We start from the raw sequence: 18,614 nt of genomic DNA on the forward strand, positions 1-18,614 counted from the left end.
CATCATTGACAGTGCAGCTATAAAAACCCCTGCATCAGTGACACCCTCCTGCAGTTTGTGCTTGCATAGGGCTGTAGTTCTAATAAGTGGATTTTGCTAACGATTCTAGTGAATGCAAAATTTTTACATCATTGACATGTCTCTGCAGGACATTTTTAAACCCTAAGAAAGATAATACTCTTTGTTCTATATTAAAAAAATATTTTTATATAATTTTTTAATAACGTTTATAAAAAAATTATGAAAACTAGGCCAAAGAAGACTGAATTCAGATTCCAAGAAGGGATTTTATATGTTATATATCGTGTGTATACAATTGGAATGCTTTACTAAATATAAAATATGAGATGTTTTAAATTACACAAAAAACTTAAACTGTAATTATATAACTGTCTGTAGTTGTGACTATTCAGATCACAGTATTTTGGAGTGTGTTTAATGTATTAAGAGTAATATAAAAAAATTTTATGGTTATTTTAAGTATATTCGGTATAAATTGAGTAACAGGGTAAAGCATAGGTCTTTCCAAAATAATATAAAAGTCAGATTCAAATTTTTAAAGAAAGCCAATTTTTATCTCAGTTAAAAAGCAACAAAATAATCTTAAAATAGCTGAGAAAAATACTCGTTTGCTCGTTTTCATGCTTTTTCTTTAATATTGAAATTTCAAAGAATTCTTTCCAAAGATTTAAAGCAATTGAGAAGCAGTGGAGGATGAATATATAGAATCTACTTTTACTGGTACTGGGATTTGCAGATGAGGTTGTCTTTCCTCCTAACCCTTAATATGCATGTAGTGATTAGTCAGACTGTACTCATTAAGGGTAGAAAAGGGGGAAATACTGTACCCACAATAGAGGTAAGGGGAGGAACCAGTGGTCCACCCCATCCAAGCTGAAACGTATCCTATATGAAATAGAAATATACAGCCTGTTATTAGTTGTGAATCTGTAATGACAGACACTTGATGCTATGTTTTATAACTCAATTATATGAGAAATCTTTATTTCATATTACTGAAGTTTTGAGTACTCTTGAAAATGCCTCATTGCCACTTTCCTGGTAAGGGGATCTAAGGAATAGCCATTGAATTTTAGAGGAGATTTAAAACATCAAATAGTCTAATTTAGATTTAAAAAGTTATGAAATTGGACTGGAAATTTGAAATACAGTAAATGTTTAAAGCCATCAGCCAGAAATATGCATAAGGCATGCAAAACTGAAAGTGCAAGTGGATTTCAGATTGTTTGCTGCCTTTTACTATTTCTCTAATAAATCAAGCACGGCATGACATGCTTTATTTTGTGAAGTTAGACACAAATGCATGCTTTATTGTCACTTAATTCTCTAACTCAGCAAAGCAAATGTACTCCATATTCTACATTTTCAAGTAGCATACCAATTCAGAACTAGCGCAAAAGCATTATACTGCAAGTACTAAAAAGCTAAACAAAAAGCAATGGGTATATTCAAATCTCAGTTTGCAGCTACTTCTGCTTAGTACATACACTAATTGAGATGAGAATATAAACCCTAAGACAGAAATTTAAATTAAATTAAAGCAATCCTTTACTTTGCCTTCCAGCATCTGGGTGGAGTTAGTTTTGAGATTCAATATAGAAAGTATTCAAATTTCTCAAAATTCAGTATACTAGCAGATATTCTAAATGCCTTTAATATGGCAGAATTCACTTCTGTGCTTAAGGCAAGCTACAGATCACCTGTACCCTATTTTGGTGCAAGTGATTCATATATCTTATACTCACTTTGGAAAGAGAATTATGAAACAGCATAATTATAAAATTAATTGTAACTAAAGAGTATAGCTGAAGATTTCTAAGAATGTAACTTAAAATCTGAAGTGTGTTTCATATTTAGGCATAACGGAATACTCATTAGTTTGTACTGACTGTGTAAAATGCTGCACTCTTCCAATTCACCAGAATGAAAAACTTGTTTAAGAGAAATATTGATTGAATTGAAGTAGTTAAGTACTTGGCAAACTGTTTTACAAAATGATGCACAGCTTCTTATATCCACAGCTTCTTGTGGAATACTTCAGATATTTTACATTTTCAGTGCAAAATTTGCAGTTTTGAGCATGGGTAAACATTAAAATTTAAATACATGCTGAATAAAAACTCTGTTTTATCACAGCTCAGTGTAGGTATGGGCAATATAAGAAAGCCAAGAGGGCTGCTTTATCTTTGCTTTCTGCTGACAGAATAAAGAGTCTCTTTTTATGAATTCTTATTACATGAACTTGGTTTCTGAGAAGACTTTAATTTGACTATAGTCTTATGAGCTGGTCAATTATTTATTATTTGAATCTTTTTACTGTTTGTGAGTCATTCATAAAGTAATGCCAAAACCAGTCAGTGAACTGTTTTGAATACTTGCCAAGTGCTTTGGAAAAAACCCACTATTTCAGAAGTGCAAGTAGTAACTATAAGGCCTCCATATATTTGGCCAGTCAAACCTGCTAAGTGACTGGAATCAGGAACTTCATTGACTGTCATTAATATTGGAGGATAGAGCTGAAGCCTATTTGCTTCTCCAAGCTTCTCTGTGATTCCTAACCAGTAAATTGCTCATTAATTATTCATGTTGTGTAGCTGAAATTCTATCATATGATTGGGTTCCTGGCAAAGTTTCATAGTTATTCAGCAAGCAGTAGGGGAAAGCAGTAAATAGATTTCAAATAACAGGTACCTTAATAACAGCTTCTTTATGCATCAATATCCTAAATCTTGTAAGTGGAAAATTTACTAAGGTGATCATGTAAAGATACAGAAAAAATGAATAAAACATTTAGCAATCAATTTTAACATCGTTTTAGAAATCTTTTTTCTTGCAATATAATTTTAATAGCTGCATTTTTTTTTTCCTTCCTGCATAATATCTGTACTGGTCTCCCAGTCCTCCTGCAGCTGACCAGAACATCATTAAAAACATAAAGCTGACATCAGTTTCCCAACATTTCTCTGCACAAAACCACATACATTTATCTGAATGTTCATGAACAGTATGTACAAAGAAAGACAAAGAGAAAATGGCTAAATCATATGGTTGCATGTTCTGTGGTACTTGACCAGCTCTTACCCTGCTGAATATCACTTCATGAGTTTCATATAAAGAGAAAACTGTTAAAAGTCAATTTGCTGCATGAAGCTGGAATTTATTCATTCAGTAATTGGTTAGCAATGTATTTTCTGTTGCTTTCTGAAGTGGAGATAGGTAGTCTGCTGAATACAATTTCAGGAAAAGAATTTGAAGCCTCAGTTTGACTTCATTAAACTTATATTTTTTCTAAAGATTTTGCATTGTTTCCTCTTATGTTTCCATGATGCAGGAAAAAGCATTCTCTTAAAGCATATTTCATTGACATGCATATAGAGTTAGTTTGTATTCAGTGGCTTTAAGGAACAGAAGGTATAAACAAATGAAAAAATAAGTCAAAATGCCTTCTTGAGTGAGATGAATAGTAAGCAGGGCCTCTAAATTACTCAGAGTAACAAGAAATAACTTTATATACATTGTATTGAATATTGAATAGAGATTAGTTGAAATAAAAGAAGCATTTACCTTACAAAAATAATAACTTCATAGAGGAATCAAATAATTTGATTTGCTTTTTAAGTCAGCCAAACTCAGAAATAGATTTAAACCACTAGTGGATATGAATGTATCTGTAGTATCATTTAATGAAATTCAATGGGGTTAGATTAAAGGGGGTTTATAAAATACAATGAAAAATGAAGAATTTCTAGGAGAAAATACCTTTGTTAACTAATGCTAAATTAGATTCCTGTATACATGTTTTGACATATTTATCAGTAAAGAACTCAATACAATTGTGTTACATTTTATTTATTATTAGGACTCTGTTAAGAGAGTTTGTAGTTGGCGATTTCAAACACTCATATGAAAAACTCCTGAGATTGGCTAGAAAGTAAAGTAACCTTAATGAATATAAGTTCTATGTGATAACTGCACATGGATTTAGGTGAATGGATGAAGCTTTTTGCTTATCTGTTAGTAAAAGATATGCGAGAAAAAGTGCAGCCTTTCTGCATGGACTTGTCATTCCTTGTTGTGCATGCATGTATTCTTTATATGCATGCATAGTTCCAGACACTTTCACGTTGTCTTACCCTCATGCCTTCAAATCGTGACAGAGCTCTTAGAGGTCTCAAAGCTCTTAGTGTCCTAAGGGACTTAATGGCACCAAGTTCAGAGTAACCCAATGCATTTGCTGTTAAGCTAACCAAAGAGACCTATACGAAAACAGGAAAGTAAAAATTATTATATGGCACATTGTACTTTACATACCATAGATGTGAGATATACACTTCGTTAGAAGAGTCTAATTTTGGACCACTTTCTTCAGGAATAGGGAGTCTTTCAAGTTAAAAAAAAAAAAAGAAGAAGAAATAAGCAATATGAAAGGTGAATAGGTAAACAAACAAACAAAAATATCATAAGACAACTAATATCTGGAAACATTAGTACTTCTGAATTTCGTCCTTTGCTACTCATCTGAGGACATTTAAAACCACAAAACTGGAATTATATTAATTTCTCCTTTTTACCAATTTAGGTATTGTACTTATTGTTTCTTTGTTTTACAATACTGTTGGGATCAGTAATTGTGGTTGATAATGTCATTTGATTGCTCACAACTGAAAGGGAAGTGATTGAAGTTTGTGTTGAGCTACATGTGGGTCACAGAACAACATTGCTCCTTTGAAAATTGGTAAAAAGGACTATTTTTGTTATAGGCAGTTATACTGACTACTCCTTTTGCCTGAATGCTGAAATTATGAGCTTTACAAGATGAAATTAACCTGGACTGTGCTGTTTCTAAGACCTTAGAAGAACAGTTCCATAGGTGGAAGAATTTGACAGGCCTTTAAATATTCCATGTCCCTACATTACCTCAGTGCAAAATACCACAATTCTCCACATTTGCTATGGCTCCTGTCCAAAATATTACTTTCTGTTTGTTTCCCATTTCCCCTAAATGTTCCCTCATTATGCTGTTCTAATTCCTTAACTATTTATTGGGCCAAAAATAGCATAATGTTCTCATATACTCTTTCATTATAAAGAACAATGTATCAGGTAAAGAGAATTCTAGGACTGTGCTCATATTTAAAAACAAGCATTATATTTGCAATTTTTAGCTTTTAAAAGTTAATAGCTTTTCTGAACTTTTCAGCAGCTCTAGCAACCACAAAACTTGGTTCTTTTGAAATCTAAGTTTCTTTTCTCCAGCACATTCATCATATTACTGAAAACTTTCAAGTTGTCATAAAGGAAAATTAAAGAAAATACCCACGTGTGTAAATTCAGCATATATCATGAACTAATTCAGACACTTGAATACGTACTATACCTTTACATAATGATGTATTCACATTTTCACATTCACAAGATGGCTGTTAGGGATAGCACAATTTAAATAAGGTCAAATATTAGAGAAAATGAGTTAAAAAAATTAACAGCTGCTTCTGCTTGCGTGCTTGTTCAAGATTTTTTGTTGTAGGTATCACTTAGGTACCCATTTTGAGAATTTCAATACTAAAGAGCAAAGTGTTTTCCAAGAGAGGGTACTTTCGTTTTATGAAATACGGCTATCTGTAGCTGTATATGTGGAGTTGAATCCTCAATATATTTAAACCACAATGTACACAAATAAAAAATGTTGTAAACACCTATTTAAAAACAAGGAAAAAAAAACAAATTGAAGAAAATTAATTATTCTGATGCTCTAATTAGCCCTTGTGTGATGGGAACATATTGAGAAAGTGTTGGATTTTTGGCAATACTTTGGGACAATAAATTCTTGTAATGGTCTCTTTTTGCCTGTTCAGTGTACATTTCTAAGTCATTGAAACCAGGACAAAAGGAATCTTAACTTTAAAACTGAGCTTGTTTTTTGTATATGTTTTACCAGAAATTACTGTCTTGAAAATATAGTGACTGGTTCTGGTTTTGCAGCTCTGTAGAACATAGTATTTGATGTTCACCCAGAGAAATTCATTCCTGCACACTGCAGGTTTTTCCCCCAGGGGGTATACTTAAGATATTCTTAAATGCTCCATAACTGTATCAATGCATCAAGAAATGTTCTCTCCCATTTCACAGCACAGTACCATAGAGCTAGAACTATGAGATACAGCAAAGATTTCAAACATGCCCATGAAGTCTGCAAGCTCAGTAGTACTTAATGGACTTCAATACTAATTAATCCACACTTCCAGTGCTAGAGATATATCTTGCTTTCCTTGTGGAACCCTAATTTTCCATATGCTGAAGTTTGTGGGCATGATGTTCGTTTTCTTGCCAGAGGAGTTTTGATTCAGATGGTTGTCTGGTGGATCAGACACACATCTAAATTCTGGGTTCAACCTAGACCACAGCAGGAGGAATGATGGGTCTGAAGGTAGGAATGAGCATCCCAGGCCAGAATGCAAGGCAGGATGACCTCTTCCAACAGCAGTGTTGGGATAAACTCCCCAGCTGCCTGGGGGCTCCGTGTGAGGTCCTTCTGTCCAGCAGGAGAACTTCCAGTCTCTCTGAACACAGCAAGGCAGTGCCACAAGCATGAAGTGAAAGACAGAGAAACATGGAATTTTTCCAGCTACCTTGCTTTTCAAATTGAAAAGTAAACTAGTTGGCATTAATAAATATTATGGCTGCAGAGAAAGTAAGTCTAAAAATTATCAGAAAATTATAAAAGTGTCACCTAGGAAATGCACTACTTACATCGACAATGAGGAAGTCCAGCCAGCACCAGGCATTAGTAAAATATGTTTGGTAGCCATAGGCCACCCACTTCAGCAGCATTTCCAGAATGAAGATGTAAGTGAAGACCTTGTCAGCGTATTCCAGCATGGTCTTGATAGTTTTACGTTGTTCAATATATATGTCTTCAAAAGCCTGTGAGTATAAACATTCAAAGGCAGGTTATTTCTTATTACTGCACATGCTTCGGAGTTTTAACACAACAAACCAAAAAAGACAACAAAAAAAGGCAATAATATTCAAGAAAAGGATATGTCATTTCTATCTAATGCTTCTTTTTCAGGTAACTCAGAATATATCTGTTTTTTCCCTATGGAAATATATTTTCCAGCTCACAGGAGGAAGAAGAAGATATTACACAGCAACCACTACACTGGTCAGAGATTTTTTAAAATGTATTTATTTATTTATTGCAGATAGTTAATTATTCTTCTCAGATCATATTGCATATTGACAAAGAGAATTGATTCTGCCAAGTGTGCCTGAACTGAATTCTACTGAGATCATTGGCTTGTATGTAGGTAGACCCAAATACAAAATCCAGGACCATAGCTGTAAAATTTTGAGGACAATGACAATACAAGCTACCTTTTTTTTTTTTTTTTAAGTCCTCTGGCTTCCTGAAAATTTAAAGTTCTAAATCTTAAAATAAGTTCTTCCTTTCTTAAAAAAAAAAAAGTCCTAAATCAATTACCTGCTTTATTATTCACATTTTATGAAATACATAAAATTTCTGAGCTCCTTGCAATGTTATTTACACTTTTTGTGTTCTCATTTTTAGGCAATTGAACAAAAAAATAACTTCTGCTTTTCATAAATTCTTCTTCAGTTTTTTTTTCTCCTTTAATTGCTTTCATTTTTTTTTATGGAGACTGACTGATTTTATAAAGCTGAAAAAACTGGAATGATCTGCTAGCTTGCAAAGATTTGGATTTTTTTTTATAGTAACATTAATTTATACTCAGCTTGCTTTTGAACCACTTGACATCTGTCAGTTCAAATGATTAATGTTTGTATATCAGACATCAAGCTAAGATCTGTGTAATTCTGGTTACTTGCATCAGGCACTGTGGAACCTGGCACTCCTGTGTTGGCTAAAACTGGGAAGTCAGCACTTGCCATGTGCTTTGTACAGGTGGGGAGTGCCAGAGGCTGAGCGAGGAGTGCTCCTGGCAGGGAAATGTGCCTGCTCCCTGCCCCAGAGCGTGCAGAGGGCTGAGCAGGCACCTGCCCCTGCCTGCTGCGTTTCCTGGCTGGGATGACAGTGACACTTGTCTGGAGCAGGGCCTTGGGGTGAATTTGGGGTGCAGAGCTGGTAGGCACAAAGAGACCTTTTCACTGTCACAAAGGGCTTTAAAGGGAGAGCAGAGTCTCACATCTCCAGAGGCTCGGGCTAATCCATGGTCTTTGAAACGTTTTCACGAAATAAAGGTTCTTTGCATGACGCACCTTAGGCTCACAAGCACAAGGTACTAACACTGTGCGATCTTGTCTCAAACTTCCTCTAACTAAAGTTATAAAAATGCACGTTTTTCGGATCTCCTTCCACTACTTTTCTCATTTAAATTTCTTGTCACTGAAGATTTTCTCCACTTAGTTGTATGAACCAAAATTCAATGGTGTAAACTTGATCTTTTTTTGTTATTTGGAGGATTTTAAATGACAGGGAAGGTGTCACATGGCATTGCATAAAGGTTGTTTTTCTAATGGTTGTGTCAATATTAGACCAAAAAAAACCAGAATAATTCTTAGAGATGTAGCTGAAACTAGTGATAGGTATTATCATAAACTGCTAACAGTATTAACAGCATTTTAAAATGTTGGCAGCAGTCTAATTATCTTATAATACCTTTTTGAAACACAATTTTGTTTATTATGTAGGAAGTTAAGTAATTTGCCGAAGGGTAATTAAATCTGACAGGGTAGATTCTAGATATACTCTGCATTATCTTACAGCAAATAGTTTGCCTAAGAAACATCACCTCACTGTATTTATACAGGCTCACTCTGATTTAAAAACTCATCTACAATTTCTTTTTTCTTCATCATTATTTAAATTTTTGAGAAAACATATTATCATTAGGGTTTATTTAATTTATTGTTATAGATTTTTATTATGGTTGGCTTCTCTTTATTCTGCCCTTGCATGGTTGTTAGAGCAAATTCATGTTTTTGCAGATGTCCCTTCAGTCTACATGAGTATGAGTCAGTAGAAGCTGAATTGTAAATCTAAATAATAAATCCTTATTCTTGGAAAGGAATTAAAACCCCCACGCAGCTTAGCTTTTTTTGCTGTTGCAGCACACAGCATTTCTAGGACTGCATAAGCCAGCCCTGGCCCTTGCAAGGTGTTTTGAACTGTTTATGCAATTATAATTCCAAACTCTCCACAGTGACAATCCTTTTCCCTGAGCTACATCAGTAAACAGCAGAGAAAGGAGGGAGCACACTCAAATAAGAAAGTTTAGCATGTTCTCTTCTTCACATGTGGTTTCTCTCTGCCTGAGGCATATCACTGTCACTTCCAGCAATGGAGGTAGGCTCTCTCTAATCACTTATGTCTGTTCTTTTTTCCACATGTTGTTAAGAAGAGACTGGTTTTCCTGTTTTTCCCAAGGCCTGAATAAAATTTACTCCCACCATCTGAAGCCGTGGAATTGTGTTAAGTTAAAGGAGTGTTAGAAGAGACAATTTTAAGGAGTTTTCTGAAAACATGGAAACATTCTGTTTATGTTTTACTTACCAGAGCTCCACTACTGAGGAGAATCATAAAGACAATGAAAGTCTCAAACCAGTTGTGTTCAACAATCCTGAAGCAGGTTTTTCTAAGGTTCCACCACTGCTTTCCTCTCCCTTCTTCTATACTTACTTGGCAGCACTTGAACCTTCTTACACAGCCTTTAGAACATTGTATGTAATGAGAGGAGGAAAAAAAGGAGAGATTTTGTTGAGTTAATTTTGGTTATGCATTCTGTTAATGATACAATGCTATCTTACTATGCTATTTAGTAAAAAAACACTAGATTTTCACCTAGATAATCTTCTTTTTCTTCAAAGAAAACAATAGCATTGACACAATTGGAATTTTCAGTTAAATGAACAAGTGAGAAGAATTAATTTCTCATTTATCAAGAAGTGCTCAATACAGTGCACACAAAAAGATGAAAGTCCATCGAACACAAAGCCAAATTACAGAATACAAAATAAGAGTTAAAATATACAAACCCATCCAAATGTCAGGTAGGTTGATGTAGTAAGATATGGGCAAATGATATTAAACCCACCTTCTTTTGTTCAAGATACTCAATTCAGACAATGTTGCATTCATTGCATGAAAAAAAGTCTAAGGCTCTTGTCTGAGTTCTGAGCTTTTCAGTACCAGCTAATTTCTCTAACTTCTGTCCCTAATTTATTTTACACTTTTATGATTTAGCTGCTGATTTTTATGTAGAAAAATATTAGTAATAAATAATGGTATTTTCCATGACAAATCCTAGACTGTTACAGTACTGTCTCTTACAAGTTCAATGTAAATTTCTAAAGAATGATCTCTTATCATGTCCAGAAGTAATCAAACCTGACAATAGCATTTATTCTCCAACGCCTAAATCTAACGTTTGTTTACAGATACCAAAAATGGCATTTGTATCCTTATATTACTGCTTTAAAAAGCATTTTTTTCTCCACCTCCTTCACATGCACACATCCATAAGGTTTCTCCCAAGGAAATGCCATTGGAAAAACAGTTACGATCAGATTGGAGTTTTATTGAATTGTGGGCCATTAGAAGGAAGAATGAAAGATGAAGGAGTCCACCAGGTTAGACTGTTTATTCCCCAGGTGGGACACAAGTCTCTTTCTTCTCCTTTTGCCAATTTGTAGAAGATTCATTTAGCATTTTTCACAAGACCATCTAGGTGCAGTTTTTATTTATCACTAAACAGCTGTTGTAGCAATGTATACTTTATAAAGCACTTAGGTATCTGTGAAGACTATTTTTTAAACTGTGTGTTTACTATCTGTAAATAAGCTCTGAAAGTACAGTAACATACTAAAACAAAACTTTCAATACCATATTTTTCTTATTTTAAAAATTGAGATACATTTCCAATAAAATGTTTTCTTAACTGTTTATCCAACACATAGTATAATTATGGTATCAGTTTCCATGTAATATATTATGGACTAAAAGTCCTATTGCTAATAATCAGAGCTTAAACACTAATAAAAGGGCAATGTGATTCATAAATCTTAATACTTAACTTCCATAGAAAATGGTTCTGAATTCTATTAATAATTATTACTAGTGTTTTTCTTCCAAATACCTTCTGTGAAGCAGGCCTCTGGCTCCTGGGCTTCTTCAGGTTCAGCTTCTGGTTGTTCTTCTGCAGGAAGTCCAATATCAACTGTGCTGCCTTCAGATGAACTAGATGAATTTAACTTCTGTAAAAAAAAAAAAAAGAAGCATCACAAATGAACAGTAAATAATTTAAAGGCAAATATTATTTGGTTCTGGAATAAGCAAATTAGACAATGTTTTTGAATGTTCTAGAGTTCAACGTAAGTAAGTTGTTGATAAACATCTGAGAAATTTATACAGTCTGGTTTTCCTTCTGTACTGTATGAATCTATTAAATAGAAGGTGTATCAGTAACAGATCAGACTTCAAATGAAATTGTGCTTTAAACTGAAAAATGTGGGTAATGATAAATCTGAGAAGATTTATGACCACAACAAGCCATAAGTCGTAATGATCTCTTGACCTACATAGAAATAATGAAGCTTAAAAAATATACAGGAATTTGTAGTGTCTACATAAAATCAGGTGAGAGGCTAAAAATAACTACATAAATGAGGTGGGAGCTCAGAGGAATGAGGAAAAAAAGCAGAGAAGGCCATACTTCAGGAGTTAGTAAATCCAAATTAAAATTGTTGAAAGTCTAGCTCAAAGTGAGGCAGAATCTGCATACAATAAGGCTGAGGTAGTTTAAGCCTGTAAAAAAATCAGATTGTGTTTTATCAACAAATTTTCAACAACATGATGAGCATAAAGAGACTGAGGCATAGGTTGGAAACCAAATTAAAAAAAAAAAAGAAAAAAGAAAATGAATGCACTTAAGCTAATTCTCATCCTAAAAATCCAAAAACTTGTAAGACGTAATGTACAGCTGGAATCTGGTTGCAATCTATGTCTTTGGTATTGTGGCTAAAACTTGGGCAAAATTGTGAAGGCAATATATTTAAATATGTATGGCTAAACAAAATAAGGAAACAACAGCAATATAGATCACTGAGTCTAATTATAAATTCAGCACTGCCAAGACTACTACTAAACCATGTCCCCAGGTGCCACATCTTTTAAATACCTTCAGGTATGACAATTCAACCACTTCCTTGGGCAGCCTATTCCAGTGCTTGACAATCCTCTCAGGGGAGACATTTTCCCCAATATCCAATCTAAACCTCCCCTAGTGCAACTTGAGGCCATTTTCTCATCCTGTCTCTTCTTGCTTGGGAAAGAGCCTGACCCCCACCTCGCTACAGCCTCCTCCTGGGTTCATCAGTGCCAGGTGGCAGCAGGCCTTTTGGTACTGAGGACAAAAAACCCCAAACACTAACAATAAAACTCTTATTAAAGCAGTGGCAGCAATAAGTCAGAAGTGCCATGCTTCAATGGGATAAAAGGTAACCCTCTTCCTACAGGTAGCAGCACATCGGCAGGCAACTTTCCTAAGCTTTCCTAAACTGTGTCTAAAGATGATCAATTCTCCCTTGGTCAGTCAGACCAGCTGGTGTCTCTCTGTTTGACTGTCAGCTCTGTGATGGGTTGGAAGACTGGACTGGATAGCATGAAGGTAGTTGTGGAGAGTAGATGATATGTCATTGTTTTCTTCTAAAGGATCTTTGTTTAAATGTTTTATTTTGAAATTCTTCATGCTGCAGGTGGTTCATAATGTGCTGAAAGAAATTTTAAGAATCTTTATTGTAGCGGTGGTTCATAAGCATAAGTCAAATGAATTATAGACATTTTAGCTAATATTTAACAGGAAAATAATTATTAATGCTGCAGATATTAATTAGGAAGTGGGAACAAGAATGTCTCTGAAATAAGTTGCTGTGGGGAGAGGCTGTTTTGTACAGGTCTTCTTTCTTGGAGGAGGATCCAAAAATTTCACTTAGCTAAACACTGAGTTTTTGCTGAGAGCACCAGAGTGCTTTTATACACACTGAAAGGATAGTAGTAAGGAGTTCAGCTACCCTAAAATTTGGTGTCTGAAGCACTGGTAGCAATACAACAGGTGGACAGAAGGGGGAAGATGAGCTATCCTGTAAAAAAAAAAAATGCATTGCAACGAAAATGGGAACTAGCTGGTTACGACTGAGGTTTCTCAAGTGAGAAAATTAATGTTGTTAAGTGTCTGGAAAGGCAATTTTCTAATTTGTCTAAAACGGCAACAAAGTAAGTCATTGAGGGTGTAGTTGTTTTGCAAATTCTGTCATCCAATCAATTTAAATTATTTTGCTAAAATAGCCACATACAAAAAGTTATGTAATGGAACAGTTATAGCTTTAATATGCTTTTAAAAATTACAGTTCTCAAAAAGGCTTTATATCAATAGCCTGCTTTAGCAGTCCTTTAGCAACAGTTGATGTTTTCATCTGTTGGTACTTTTCAGTTTTAACAGCCAAGTGAATTTGAAGTGTTTGGGAGAGTCTATGGTTAAGACTTCTTTTTATGGGAATGTAGGTGTAGAAGAGCTGACAGTTTCAAAATCTAAAAGAATTCATATGTCCAAAGGAATGTCTAAAGGAGTTACATAAACTATTTATACATTTTCTGGTTTCTATATGCTTTTTCAAGAGGCAGAGAGAAGATGTATCACACTCCTCATGGGACCCTTTTCACAGAAGGCAAACAAAAATTTCTGGTGGAATAACACTGCACCTAAGACATTGTCCCCTACAAGCTGTTATAACTACCATGTGGACCACGCATAGTTTTTATGGATTGGCCATTACATGGCCTCTTATCCCCTCGAGGAGGATATAATTTTTTAACTCTTTTTCACATTTCTTTTCATCAAGAATTAAGTCCTCCTTTATACACTCATTTATGCCTATCTACAAAGAAATGTCAAAATAAATGATTAATAATTGAATACACTGGCTTATGAGAAGTAAAACAAAAAAACCTAAACAATCAAACAAAATCCCACATAACAAAGACCATCAAAAGATCAGAGAGAAATGCTAAAAATATCTAAATACCTCTTTGCTTTCTTCCAGGTCTGATTCACTACTAAATTCTTCTGTGTTTAGATTTTCAAAGTCGGATTCACCCACAGCAATGGGCACTGTCACAGTGAGGCTTGGGTTGTTTATGAATGACATGTAATCACTCTCATCAATTATGTATTTTTCCACACTGCTGCCTGTGCCTATACCACTGGTGGTTCCATTTGCATCTTTAATATAGTCATGGTCCTTGCTTAGTTCCACGGTTGTATGGTTAGAAATACAGCTATTTTTGTTGTTTAAATCTTCAAGTGGCTTGATTTCATCTAAAGCTTTCTGTTTTTTAACAAAAGCTTTTTGGATGAATTCACGTGCTTTTCTCTTCACATAATCTATGCCTTTCTGCATTCTTGCCACAGCAATCTGGAGATTGTTCATTTCATTATCATCATCTGTCACAGCGAGGTTGTCTGCACTAAATGAGCTCAAGAGCAAGGCCAAAAATAGGTTTAGTACCTGCAGAAAGATTTAGAAAATACGTTCTAGACTTTATTTTAAAAATAACATTTATTTTATTTAAAAATATCTATTATTGATATCAAAGACTGAAATCCCAGTAATTCACCATAACCAAAAAAGTACCCTCAAAATTTTTCTCTTTTCCACAAAAACCAAGTTTATTTCCCTTAGCTTAGGTCCTGCTCACCATTCAAAAATATTTGTACAACTGACAAATATCTGTAAATGTGCCTTTAAATCCCCACAGTATGTAAATAGTTTGGTGTCAAAGTTTATAATTTAAAAATGGAGCTATCAGATTTGCTGTTCAGCATCATTAAAAAGTTTAACTTATCCCATCACACAACAGAAATTAGATTATTCAGGTGACTAATCATATGGTATAAATAATAAAAAAATCCACAGCAAATGGTTTGTAAAGAGCCCATAAACTAAAAGTATTTGGAGCACCAAATATTTTCAAAGGGCCAAAAGAGAAATTAGTCACATTCTTAAGTACCCACTCTGACATTCTTAGGATTTTGACATGGCAGAATATTTTGTTCTCTATCCAAAAAAGCTCTTAAGCTTAACTTTAAACATTTCTTGAAAACACCTGCTTAAGTGCTTTGTTGAAACAGAGCCAGAGCACTTAGTTCACTTCAGGACTGAGACCGCTCTCTTGCCAAATAATTTTTTGTTAACACTTTGATTACTTACCACTAGGTTTCCAATCACCATGACCATCATGAAGACTGTAAGGCACATGGCTTGGCCAGCAACCTCCATGCAGTCCCACATGGTTTCTATCCATTCTCCACACAGCACTCGGAATACAATCAGGAAAGAGTGGAAAAAGTCGTGCATGTGCCAGCGAGGGAGCACACAGTCACTTGCAATTTTGCAGACACATTCCTTGTAGTTTTTCCCAAAGAGCTGCATCCCAACCACAGCGAAAATGAACACGATGATGGCCAGCACCAGGGTCAGATTCCCCAGAGCTCCCACGGAATTACCAATGATTTTTATCAACATATTTAGTGTTGGCCAAGATTTTGCCAATTTGAAAACTCGTAACTGGAAGGAAAGAAAAATATTGTTAGGAGAACCAGAAAGATACAAGGATATTTTAAAGTTAATTTGTGGAAGGATATTGCTGCAAAATATGCCTTTAGTTGGATTGTCCAGAGGGTATCATCTTGTCTAAAAGCATGAAGATGGAAGTTTGCTTCAAGAAAAATTTGTAAAATTGAAATTTGATATTCTCAAAGCATAGCTTTTACTGAAGGCCAAAGAAGCTACTGATTTGAACTTAAAATCTAGGGTTCATCTTTAAAATAATCTGGACAACTTTTCAACTAGTGTTTGTAGAGATTTGTTCCTGTGATGCCAATCGGAGCATAATACCTGTAAAGAGTCAATTTATTTCTGCAGAGTGGGATGTTTAAAGTGTGTATATACAATGGATACATTGGAAATAGGCCCAGGGTACCCACTGCTATCTGTTTGGATCTCTGTCAATTCCCACTGAAGACTGTAAGACACCACAATTAGTAAGGATTTGTGCTAATGAAACCGTCCTCAGGATCGGTATCATGGCAAACATCAAGCAAATTTTTAAGACAAAAATAAAATTATTTTAATGAAGCCACATTGAAAAATCAGTACAATTCAAGTATATTTACCAATCTGAATGACCGAAGAACAGATAGTCCTTCCACATCCGCAAGACCAAGTTCAACCAAGCTAAGGGTTACAATAAAGCCATCAAAAATATTCCAGCCTTCCTGGAAATAATAGTAAGGATCCATTGCAATTATCTTGAGAAACATTTCTGCTGTGAAGATTCCAGTGAAGACCTGAGTTCAAAGGGCAGTTTGTTATTTCAAGGTGAAAGATAATACTCCAGATCTAGTTTAATTTAAGCCATGTCTTATCCAAAAGCAATATTTAAAAATAGTTACATTTACTGTAGTGATTTATCATGCCCACCTTCCCTTAACAAGTGTCAGAAAACCAGGTAATTTTTCTATTAATTAAATGTATTACATAAACTTCTGGTTTATGACATTTAAAGTCCTATTTCAACTTTCTAAGGATGTGGACTTTCTCGCGTGCTGTACAAACAATGTCCCAAATTTGATTTTCAGGACACAAACCAGAATGCTTTCCAAGAAATTATATGGTATAGCTCTTTCTTGGTATACAAATTACAAATTAGGCCAAATCTAAGACTACAGGGGGGCAGCTTCTTGCCTGCTATGACCTGCTTATAATTCAGTTTAACAGAGCTGTGATTATTTATGCCAGATTAATAAATGGTGTATTATAATATACCTTAGTTGATACAGCAACTGAGATACGTTATGATGTGCTGAGATATAACAATTTCCTGAAGCTGAGTAACTTCTACCTGGGTGTGCCCAGAAGCAGCAGCAAAGTTGGTTGGCTCAAACACTTCGATGCCAGGAATAAATAACAGAGTATTTAAGAATGCATTTTAAACAAAGTGCTGCTGGTAGTGGTTTCTCGTTATGAGTTTCTATGCTGAATGAAGTAGGAATTATATTTAAGACCCACCAAAGTAATAACCCTGAGTAGCTTTGAGAGAAGTCTTGGGAGAATTTGTTCCAGGATAGGAAGGTACTAAAGTCACTGTTAAAAACTGCTTGAGCCCTGCTCTGACAGGTTTTCTGGTTTTGGTTTGGGTTTTTTTTTTCTGGTTTTGATAACCCATTTTTCAGCAAGCTGAAAAGAAAATAGGACAGCTAAAGAGAATAATCTAAGTGGGATAATCAGGAGAAAGGAAAGAAGTCTGACTTGCTCTGCCTAGGAACACCAATACTCAAGATAGATTATTAGAGTCTTTAAATACACTCTAGATACAAACACCAGAGAGGGAAAGGTTACCAATTTTTAAGATGCAGGATTGGAATCCCTGAAAAAGACTTAGCATTGAAATGCTGACAGGTTCCTAACAATCAGAACAGCACAAGAAGCTTTAAAGTGGAGCTACTGGAGCAGGAAACCTCCGAGATCCTCTCTATTGCAGAAGGGGTTTATGCCAGGGAGCCTAAAACTGGAAGAATGTGGTGCTTATAGACAGGTTCTCTCACACTCCCTATGTAGTCAGAGATACACCATGATTTATATAGAATTTTCTTGGTTGGAAAACAAACGTATAAAATGCTACAATACAAGATTTTAGACTTTATTAGGAAACACAGGTTAAGCATTTCCCTTATATTATTTGAAAATCAGCTGTACAATTTTCTATTCATTCTCCCCCCTCAATTCTATAGTTATTTACATGATCTATTTGTTCCTCATTACAAAACAAGGATTATTAAAAAATCACATTATGAGAAATTAATTCTTAAGGAAGGAGATAAAGTAGGACTGTAGCTGCAGATACTTCTATGTGATCAAACCTGTCAGTTCAAAAGCAGGAGAGCTACAAAAAGTTAACTCATGAAATCTTTAATAATTTATATTTTTGAAGCAGAGAGAAAGGGAGAAAATACAGCTGACAAGACAAGGAAAATATATCTTACTAATTTTCAGAGGATAAAAACAATAAAAAATAGGAGAGGAAAAAGTACGGTGGGATATTTTTTTACATAAAGCATAGAAAGAAAATCCACTTATCCACATAAGAAGAATTTGCACAAGAAAATTCTAGAATTGCTTTTAAAGGGATCTTTTTACTATTGTAAGTTTCTGTTCAGGAAACAGCAATTAAAAACACATTCATAAATTAAAGATTTGTGTTGTATTGATTGAGAAATTAACACTGCATTTATTTGCAGTGTCTGTTTCATGGAAACAATGAATTTCCTGGTTTAGCAGTTACACAAATCAAACTCTGCTTAAGATGGACTTTACTTAATGTAGCATTGGAGCCAATTTTTAAATTTTTAATTCAATTTTGCAGAACACAGCAGTATATTGATTTTACAGTATCCTAAGCTACATGAGTCAGGGTTGACAGTCAAATTTCAAAAAATGTTCTGATACTCATATCTGAAGGCAAATAAATATCCAAAAAGCTGTTAAAACCTTTTCTTTCT

The 18,614-nt window shown here is 34.6% G+C and overlaps 1 protein-coding gene across 1 annotated transcript in view; it reads right to left on the reverse strand.

The window, feature by feature from the left end:
• LOC121335437 (sodium channel protein type 1 subunit alpha) overlaps window positions 1-18,614 on the reverse strand; it is a 59,576-nt gene that overhangs the window by 17,261 nt on the left and 23,701 nt on the right. Inside the window, exons 14-20 of the mRNA XM_041403586.1 lie at window positions 16,230-16,403; window positions 15,265-15,621; window positions 14,080-14,562; window positions 11,136-11,253; window positions 9,554-9,708; window positions 6,772-6,945; window positions 4,155-4,277 (exon numbers count right to left, since the gene is read on the reverse strand). Of these exons, the coding sequence (XP_041259520.1) occupies window positions 4,155-4,277; window positions 6,772-6,945; window positions 9,554-9,708; window positions 11,136-11,253; window positions 14,080-14,562; window positions 15,265-15,621; window positions 16,230-16,403 (1,584 nt within the window). The remainder of the gene's footprint in view (window positions 1-4,154; window positions 4,278-6,771; window positions 6,946-9,553; window positions 9,709-11,135; window positions 11,254-14,079; window positions 14,563-15,264; window positions 15,622-16,229; window positions 16,404-18,614) is intronic.

The sequence above is a fragment of the Onychostruthus taczanowskii genome, unplaced genomic scaffold (genome assembly GCF_017590055.1).
Source record: "Onychostruthus taczanowskii isolate IOZ18803 unplaced genomic scaffold, ASM1759005v1 scaffold20, whole genome shotgun sequence".
In the NCBI taxonomy this organism is placed as follows: domain Eukaryota; kingdom Metazoa; phylum Chordata; class Aves; order Passeriformes; family Passeridae; genus Onychostruthus; species Onychostruthus taczanowskii.